The sequence below is a fragment of the Haplochromis burtoni genome, unplaced genomic scaffold (assembly GCF_018398535.1).
Source record: "Haplochromis burtoni strain Fernald_Lab_line unplaced genomic scaffold, NCSU_Asbu1 Contig_21, whole genome shotgun sequence".
Classification (NCBI taxonomy): domain Eukaryota; kingdom Metazoa; phylum Chordata; class Actinopteri; order Cichliformes; family Cichlidae; genus Haplochromis; species Haplochromis burtoni.
Window position 1 is genome coordinate 3,012,311 of NW_024582382.1, and position 9,947 is coordinate 3,022,257.

The window sequence follows — 9,947 nt, forward strand, 5'->3', positions numbered from 1 at the left end:
AAAGGATGAACTGAAGCTCTGCCATCACGTAATGTCGCATACTGCTGTTTCTGATGTCATTTTAAAAAAACAACAAAAAAAAAACAACTGTTTGTTAACTAAATATCCAATCAGCCAGTCACATGGCAGCAACTCATTGTGTTCAGGTATGCAGACATAGTCAAGACAGTCAAACTGAGCATCAGAATGGGGAAAAAAGATGATTTGAGTGACTTTGAATGTGGAACGGTTGTTGATGCCAGAAGCTGCTGATCTACTGGGATTTTCCCACACAGACATCTTTCAGGTTTACAGAGAAAAAGGTGAAAATGCCTTTTAGATGCAGGTCAGATAGGAAAGCAACAGTAACTTAAATAACTTGTCAAAACCAAGGTGTGCAAAAGAGGATCTCTGAATGCACAACACATTGAACCTAGGAATAGATGGGCTACAGCAGTAGACCACCCCACTGCCACTCATGTCAAATATGAACAGGAAACTGAGGCTACACAGGCTTACACAGACTCATTAAAATTTGACAGAAATCCCAATTGCATTTACAAACTGACAAATCTGCAGCAACCTGTTTGTGATGTTATTATGTCAACATGGCCCCAAATCTCAGAAGAATGTTTCCAGCACCTTGTTAAAACTATGCCGTGAAGAATTCTGAAGGATAAAAGGGGTCCAACCAAGTACCTGCACAGGGCAGCAGCAACTAATGAGAGAGCTGATCAAAACTACAGCTATTACATTGAAATGCCAGTAGGCGGCACTAAAGACCACACTAAATTCTGCATCGTTTGAGTGCTTTATATATTAAACACATACATTTGCTTACCAAATACAATCCAGCTAATTAAGGCACAAAACTTCTTTGACATAAACTGAGGGGAAATTAGACTATTCTGACTAAAGGGCTGAAGGGTAAGGTGACCTGTGGATCAAGGAGGGATTTTGACAAAGCTGTGTTATTTGATGGTTATGTATAGACCTAAGCTGACTAGCCAACGTAGTACAACTGTGTGCATTTGAATGATTGCTGAAGTTATAAGTTGTGATAAGTCCATTTTTAGCAAATTAGTTTGTACTTTAATATTCCAAGCTGGCTGTCACAAAATGATTGTTTTCTGGCCTTAACAAGTTATTCATATTATTATGATTATTAGACATTATGAACACAATTGATTAATTCACAAATGCAACTGGATGAACTTATTTTGTCATGAAAAGATGCAATGTGTGAAAAAACAGAAGGAATCCACAGAAACCACAGAGTAAGTTATGAATGTGTAATATAAATAATATCATTTTAAATATGACATAAAAAAGCTATTACACCCATGTGTTTATGTTTTGACAAATGAGGTCTATAGGTGTTTTTAGTTGGCCATTTGTAGCAACACAGCCCACATCTGCTGATTTTATTTCATCTAGAACAGCTAATCCCCTTCCCCACCCTTCCCGTGTCTTTAACTGTAAACAAGACACTTCTAGTTACAGCTAATCAAATAAGATGTTGTGAGATGTAAGAAAACGTCACATAAAAAGAAAAACAAATCTGTAATATACCTTATGGCCTTAAGGCTGCGCTCTAATGCCTCTGGGGGGATGTAGGTGTCACCAATCCTGTGGATCTTGTGCGGCAAACAGAAGCTCACCTCCAGCCAGTCGTTGATGTGAAGTCGCACCACACCGGTTGTACAAAGGCTGAAAAAGCACCATCATCACAATCAGCAATTGCAGAATCATATATTACACAAATTTAGACAGCAAATCCAAACAAATGAATGTAAAATGCATGTGGTCACACACCTGTCATACGCCTCCTTGAGGTCTCTTGCTAGCTTACACTTTGGAAGAATTTGTCTAAATGGGGACTGGGGGCTTCCATCTGCTGATACCAGAAGCAAAATACCAATATTCTATGTTAACAAAGATGTAAGTCTGACTAAGACCAAGCTGCAGATTTGATGTGTAGTCTGAGCTTGTATCTCACTTTCAGTCGTGGTAATTTCCTCCTGGACGGCCAGCATGAGTTTGGCCTCGCGGGTCAGATACTGGCAGCGGCGCTCCTCGTGCTGCAGAGCAATGGCAATGCGGCGTGACAGGTTGTGCATGCAGCTGATGACGGATGGGTCAGCATTTGCCTGCAGGCCAGAGATGAAAATCAGCCACTTTTTAAATGTCATAATTATGCAAAGAAAGAAAAATGTATCTGTTACACTTTGATTATAACACCAGTGCTTTTTTGTGTGGATGGTAAATGGACTGATTCTTATATAGTGCTTTTCTACTCTCCCGGACTACTCAAAGCGCTGCATACAACATGGATCAGTTCACATTCATGTCCAGGCTGTCAGCTGTTAACTATTAAACATCCCGTTTATTTTACGCCTAACGTCAGTTAATGATCTTAGCATGGCACCCGCTGAAAGATGAATGAATATGACTTAACACGCTCAGTATAAATGTTGTTTTTGAGCACATCTTTGATGTTTATTTCTTGTCATATTTACGCAATTCAATACAAAGGCTCTGCAATAATTTCTACGTCTTATAATGGTAAGAATTACGAATTGCATTTTGATTAAACTTGAGCAGATGTGAGGTTGTTGTACATGGAATTATTGTTTTCTTATAATCAGTCCACCTTAGGTATGAAAACAAAGATGGAGAAATGTATATAACGCTAATTTTTTTTTGTTTTACTGAGCTATTTTTACTTTATTGAGGAATTTTATGCAGCTTTTTTTTTATTGTATTTTATTTAAAATTTTACTTTTTACTTTTATTGTAATAAACTTTTACTTCTTGAGCTCCTATATTTTATTTTACATTCTGATTCATTCTAATTTCTTTTGTACAGTTTTCACACTACGATACTGTTTTGTTATACAGTGTTTTAATTCGTATAGTAATATTTTACATGTATATAAGTTGTGTTTAATGTTTTTTTTGCTGCTTTGACACAAGAATTTCCCAACATATTGGATATAAAGTAGATCTTACTTTAAGGTAAATGGACTGGTGACTGGTTCTTACATAGTGCTTTTCTACTCTACGTGAGTGCTCAAAGTGCGTGATAAAACTTTCACAAGGATACTTTGGCATGCAGTCTGGAGCACTAACCTTCTAATTAGTACCTCCACCTCCTGAGCATGGATCAGTAGCATCAATGCGTATTAGCCAAACATTGTTACAGACTATATGACTCTTGTTGACGTACTGGTAAATAACTTGATATTTACAATTGTCAGTGTTTATAACTTATGTGTTTTGTGACAGTAACTGTTCCCCTACTTCAGATGTTAAAAGGTGTTTCAGGCTTCACATGTAGACAGGTGAAAATGTAAAAAGCAGAGTCAAGTGCTTTTGCCAAAGCAAAAGTAATAAAACTCTAACTTTATAGATATGTTGACCAATTAGAAGTCTACAAACAACAACAGTGTTTTTGACACTGATGTCAAAAATGAGATAAAGGCACACACCTTTGATGATGCAAAACAAATCAATCTTCTCCATTTAAATATGGGGTTTTTTCAAAGGCTCCATGTCCAGTGAACTAAAATGCTGTTTACGTGTAAACAAAGGCCAAAAATACCTATGTACATGTGGAGCCTTTTAAATAGTTGAAAAACTCAGAAACTGTTTATAATGGAAATGTCTTTTTACCAACAAAGCAGAAGTGGATAAATAACTACAGAAATTAAAATAATCAAATAAAATATCTCTATTAGCACTGCCCACTTGGGTCGGGGATGAGTTCAAGTATCTCGGGGTCTTGTTCGCGAGTGATGGGAGAAGGGAGCCGGAACTCGACAGATGGATTGGTGCTGCGGACGCTGCACTGGTCCGTCGTGGTGAAGTCTCCGGAAAGCTGAGTGTAAAAGCGAAGCTCTCAATTTACTGGTCGATCTACGTCCCTACCCTCAGCTATGGCCACGCACTGTGGGCAGTGACCGAAAGAACGAGATCGCGGATACAAGCGGCGGAAATGAGCTTCCTCCGAAGGGTGGCTGGCCTCTCTCTTAGAGATAGGGTGAGAAGTTCAGCCATCCGGGAAGGGCTCAGAGGAGAGCCGCTGCTCTTCCACATCGAAAGGAGCCAGTGAGGTGGTTTGGGCATCTGACAATGAGGCCTCCTGGGCGCCTCCTGTGTGAGGTGTTCCAGGCATGTCCCGGGGCAGACCCAGGACACGCTGGAGAGATTATATCTCTCGGCTGGCCTGGGAACGCCTTGGTGTTCCCCCGGATAAGCTAGGGGAGAGGGAGGTCTGGGCTTCTCTGCTTAGGCTGCTGCCCCTGCGACCCCGCCCCGGATAAAGCGGAAGAAGATGGATGGATATTAGCACTGGCAAGTGGGCAAATTGTTATTTTCACCATCAACTTCAACCATCATCATCTTCTCAGAAGTTCACAATTGGTGCATCCCTATTCAATGCAAGTTGATATGGTTTTATTAGAGAAATAAGAATATCAAATAATGTTAATTATAAACATAAATAATAAACATACAAAATACATGAAAACAAAATGTAGCAGTGTTTGGTTTACATACTGCCATGTGGGCCTGCTGTGTTTTTGTACAGAATTTCCACAGTTGCCAGGAAGATATTAAAAACATGACTAAGTACTTTTTGCTTGCTCTTACTGGGAACCATGACTCAGCATGGGGAGGGGCGCACTGGTCAACGTGATTAAGCCCCCCTTCCTCCCTCTAAGTTACCATGCTCTCACTGATAAAGTATACTGGAATATTATCAGCTACCCATACCACTCCCATTCACAGATAAAAAAAAACCCCACAAAATCTATGTGTCCCACCCAAGCTAACTAAATGTAAATTATTATTAAGTTTAAAGTTTCCAATATCAAGAGTTTTACAGTTACAAACATTTGGCCTCGCAGGTCAGGTACCGACCTATATCTGACATATATCAGTATATCTGTACATTTGCCCGTAGTACATCTGTATATTTGCTCTCCACTTATCTGTATATAATTGCTCTTATTGCACTTACTACTCTTGCACTTCTAATTAGATGCAAATTGTACTTCATAACCCTGTATTTACACATGTGTAATGACAATAAAGGTGAATCCTAATCCTAAACATTTAAAATTAAAATCAAAATACATCTTGTGCATACCCTGAGTGCAAATACCACATTAAACAAGATCATTGTTGGCATTTCTCTCTTGGGTGAAGGATCTGTTTTAGAAACCTGCAAAGAAAAAAAGACAAACTTATCACCAGATGCAAAATCTAGACAAGCCTTTATATTAAAATGTCAGTTTACAGTTTGTTATTTTGCTGTTATAGTCAAAACTACTAACTGATGCCATTTTTTAGATTTGTTTTTTTCTTTGGAAGACTAAAACCTGCCACAACTTTTCCAATGTCCAGTGCAACAAAATCAAATGTTGTAACAAAAAGAGCAGTACAGTATTTAATTTGATAAAAGGAGGTCTCACACTTTTCACTTGTAAAATGAATTAAATAATTAAGACCTAATCAAAATGCTATGGAAGCTAAGCCTTAACCTTAAGGCCTAACTTCCATGATATGTCACACCAGCCTTGTACAATGATCTTATGAATTTACTGTGGACTGAAATGTTCAGTTTAGGTAAACAGAAGTGCTTCATGGTAATTTTAAGTCAGATACAGTAGGTGTTGTTGTAAAGAATAAGTGCAACCCTTGTGACTTTCATATTTCTCTATTTTCTCCACCCTGTGTGATACACCATTATCTTAGCAACACATGCTGTGAGTCATTAGACTAAAAGACTGACAGCAGGGAGCTTCAGCCAAATTTCAAACAAGCCACAATTGAATATAAAACACTTTTATTCAAGCTAAGTACCGATACACAACAATATGATAATAATAATAATGATGATAATAATTATAATAATAGTTGACACTTTCTATTGTTTATTGTTTATGTATTAGTCAACATACATCAACAAATTTCAAAACAGCGCAGCATTTCGCTAAAAATCAACAAACAACGACGTAAAACATTACAACAACAATAATTTGCCATTCATGTTTGAGTTAAGCTCTGCAGGTACTGCTTTAGTGGCTTCTTAAATGAACCCCTGTTTTTGACCAGTTTGGTGTTGCTTGGCGACCCGTTCCAGAGAGAGGAACCTCTGTATCCGATTGTTCAGTCTGACGTCACTAGCCGTGTCTGGCTAAACTCCGCTGCAGGTCCATATATCAAACGATCACTATGGCATTACTGAGAGTTGAAAAACTGTCTAAAGTCTTTCATCTTTAATAAAATGATCAGCGTTCTGCTCTACCAGGTGTAACAATTGAGTTTAACATCCAGGCATCCATGAAAACGGAATTTATGACATTTAACGGAGTTAGAAGTTAGCAGGGAGTTAGCTCGCTAGCTTCTATCTAAATACAATATAGCATGTCCTGACTGCGGGGTTTTGGAAACAAATTAAAACGTACAGCTCTGTTATCACTTCCAGCATAAATGAAGACAGAAAACTAAACAGCAGTGACGTTTGTAGGGTTACTGAAGTTTGGCTAGCTGGTATATAATGATGTGCTACGTGACCGCTAGCGACACAGCTATGTTAGCATAATATAAACAAGCTAACTTTTTTTCCACTCGATAAAAGTTAACGTGAGTGTTCTCGGTGGTCAGGAACAAATGTAATCGCATGGCAGGATGCTGTAAAAGGACCAAACTTCAGCCAGGAGAACAACTGAGATAATCCATCCACAATACGAGGTTAGTCATTCATATACTGCTGCATGGGCTGGGCTGTAGTTACATCCTAAGGTTTTAAAAACTGAGCTTAAATAAATGATTAGCGGTAATAAAAGCCGAGGGAGGTCAACAGTGATCACTGACTGTTTTAGGAGCTTTTTGAGATTAAATAGAAGAAAATACATAACATTAAACATGTTAACAACACAAAAGCCATATTAAAGCAGACTACTTTAGGCCCGGAAGTAGGATTCGTCCGTCATCACTGAACAACCGGATAGAACAGCTCTTGTCATAAAATTAGTTCAACTGTGAGCTAAAGAATTCACTTCACGTGTCACGAGATTGTGGCTAAAACCAGTACTTACAAAAGACATGTGGCACAGATTTCATAATAAAGGAGTTTGCATAAATAAATAATAAAACACGTGAATTGAATTGTTTATCAACAGTGAACCAAAATATTTGCTTATACATGTTGCACGCATTTGTATTGTAGGAGCTTTCGTGACCACATTAATGAGCAACACTCCACATGTGACAGAACAAGTGAGCAGATGTCATTAATCAAAACAAAGGAGCTGGAGACCCAACAGCTGATTAGTCAGTCCTATTATATTTCTTTAAAATCAGTGAACACTGTGCCAAGACTCTCACTCTATCTTACAGACCTTCATTTAGGCCTCACTCCACATGTTTAGAGACTAGGGCTGCCACGATTAGTCGACTAGTCACGATTAGTCGACTATTAAAATCGTTGACAACTAATTTAATAGCGGAGCGTCGTTTGAAGCTTTGTAAGATCCCAAAAGACGCAGTAATAAGTAGTAGGATTTAAGAGTGTAATAACGGACTGAAACAGAAGATGGCAGCACTGCATGTAAAATGGTAAATGGCCTGCATTTGTATAGCGCTTTTCTAGTCCCTAAGGACCCCAAAGCGCTTCACACTACATTCAGTCATTCACCCATTCACACACACATTCACACACTGGCGATGGCAAGCTACATTGTAGCCACAGCTGCCCTGGGGTCGCACTGACAGAGGCGAGGCTGCCGGACACTGGCGCCACTGGGCCCTCTGACCACCACCAGTAGGCAAACATGGGGTTAGTATCTTGCCCAAGGATATTTGGCATGCAGCCAGGAGGCAGCCTGGGATCGAACCACCGAACCCTGATTAGTGGCTGACCTGCTCTGCCACCTGAGTTACAGCCACCCACATGTACAAGGATGCAAGCTGCCGTTAAACCCCGAAGAAGAAGAAGCAGTGTCAGGTATCGTAGCTGTGTCCAAATTCAGGAACCCATCCTTCTGTGCCCACATTTGTAGGCCGATTACATTACAGACTGTCCAAATTCGAAGACTCTGACAAAAGCGGCCGACAAATGATCCTACCTGGATGATAGGAGGATGCTGAAGCAGGGTGGGGTGGCCCACAAATCGAACATTGTCTATCTTCAGTTCAAACTTCTTTCCACACATATCAGATTTGGTGGCCAGGATTGTGGAGAGGACGATGTCAGAGAACCTAAAAGAGGGAAAAACCCCAATAAGAAAATGTGCAGTGTGGGGAGAGCGCGGACATCACAGACACAACTGAGATGAGTGAGAAAGTTTAAATTAGCTCAGTTTGCTTATACTTTTCACATTCCTGTCTATCGGAGAGGTTACATTAATCAGATGCATCTGCCTGTAATTAAATTCAACAAGTGTATAAATGGAAAACAAAACTTGTTTGCCTACTAGAGAGGCGAAAAGAGGAAAAAGGCCTCTTTGCGGAAAAGGTGCAATCGCTGTATGAATGAAGAGTGTGAAAGACTCATGCTGGTTTGACTTAAGTAACTCATGCTGTGATCAAAAGGACACAAATTAAGGTGTTAACTCTCGGAAATAAAAAAAAAATTAAACACACCACAGACTTACTCCACCACCACAATTTGAACTGTGTTCTTTAAAGCTTACTCTACATGCTAGAGGTAATATAAACAATACAGACTAAAGCTTCAATGATAGCCTTAAACTCATATTTTGTAGAAACCAAAGCACTGATTCATTCTTGTACGACATTTTAAAAGGATTGTGTACTTAGATCAGGGTTGGAGATCCATATAAGACACAAAATAGGAAAGAAGGGGATAAAAAGACAGGGGTGATCTAAGCGAAGGAAAGGTGGTTTAGAATGATTTCGTCTTACCCTGCTACCAACTGTTCGTCAGTTAGTGGAGATTGCTCTCTGAAATGGGGATTGGGCCACAAAAAAGAAGAAAAAAAAACAAACAAAAGGGAAAATGCAACACACAGTTGGGCTAAATGCATAAAAATGGACATCAAAACAAGCCGAACAAACATGTGATAGTGTGATGTGAAAACACTGGTGTGCTAAAGTTCTAATACCAGCAGTGCTGGTTAGTGAGCTTCTATACCCGCCTCAAAGGTTTTCAAGGTAACTAAGTTTGTAATAAAATATGACAGTACAATAAAATAAGTCTGAATTATCTTTATGGTTAATACAGTTAATGTAGTGCTTCAAAAAATTTTAAATGCTGCTGGTGGGAAGTAATAGAATATATATCAGAAAAATCATAATTCTGATTTTCAACAAAAATTTTCTTATTTTTGTTCTGCTAAATTAGTCTGGGAAATTCCTACACTACCTGCCCAATATCTAAGATATGTTTCACGTCATGAACACCAAATGAAAGCTGCTCTTATGCAATTGAATGGCACTGCTTGCTTTAATAAAGCTAATAATAACAAAATGACGTAAACAAAGCTTCTATGAATAGGTTATTTTACAGACTTATATGAACATTATACAGCTATTGACACATATGTGGCATCACTGAGAAGCAGTTTTACTCAGTAGATGAAGAAGAGTCCCAGCTAAATTCAGAACGTGACTGCTGGTGTGATTACACAGTAACTGCCTTGATGGAACCTTACTAGCATGAAAGACAAAATAGAAACTCATCTTAAGATAGGACTGTGCGATATGACCAATATCTCATATCCCGATATAAGAATTCTATCGTCCTGATAACGATATAAATCACAAAAATGTAACATTTTCTGTAAATTCTGTGAATCTCGGGCAGCTCGTCTTGCGGGAAGTGTTTCCAGCTGCGTGTCATGTACCTGGAGTCGCGTGTTTTAAACGATGCATGAAACTATACATTTTTAGACATAAGTTGTAACAGCCGCTGTTTTCTTTGTGAGTATTTATTACAC

The 9,947-nt window shown here is 38.9% G+C and overlaps 1 protein-coding gene across 8 annotated transcripts in view; it reads right to left on the reverse strand.

The window, feature by feature from the left end:
• nprl3 (NPR3-like, GATOR1 complex subunit) overlaps positions 1-9,947 on the reverse strand; it is a 28,987-nt gene that overhangs the window by 12,372 nt on the left and 6,668 nt on the right. For 3 of the 8 annotated variants that reach the window (XM_005920219.3, XM_005920217.3, XM_042218635.1), the window contains exons 3-8: positions 8,914-8,952; positions 8,115-8,247; positions 5,132-5,206; positions 1,979-2,129; positions 1,795-1,876; positions 1,552-1,689 (exon numbers count right to left, since the gene is read on the reverse strand). In XM_005920219.3, coding sequence (XP_005920281.1) covers positions 1,552-1,689; positions 1,795-1,876; positions 1,979-2,129; positions 5,132-5,206; positions 8,115-8,247; positions 8,914-8,952 — 618 coding nt within the window. The remainder of the gene's footprint in view (positions 1-1,551; positions 1,690-1,794; positions 1,877-1,978; positions 2,130-5,131; positions 5,207-8,114; positions 8,248-8,913; positions 8,953-9,947) is intronic. The other 5 variants (XM_005920220.3, XM_042218636.1, XM_005920222.3 and 2 more) reach the window with 3 other exon arrangements.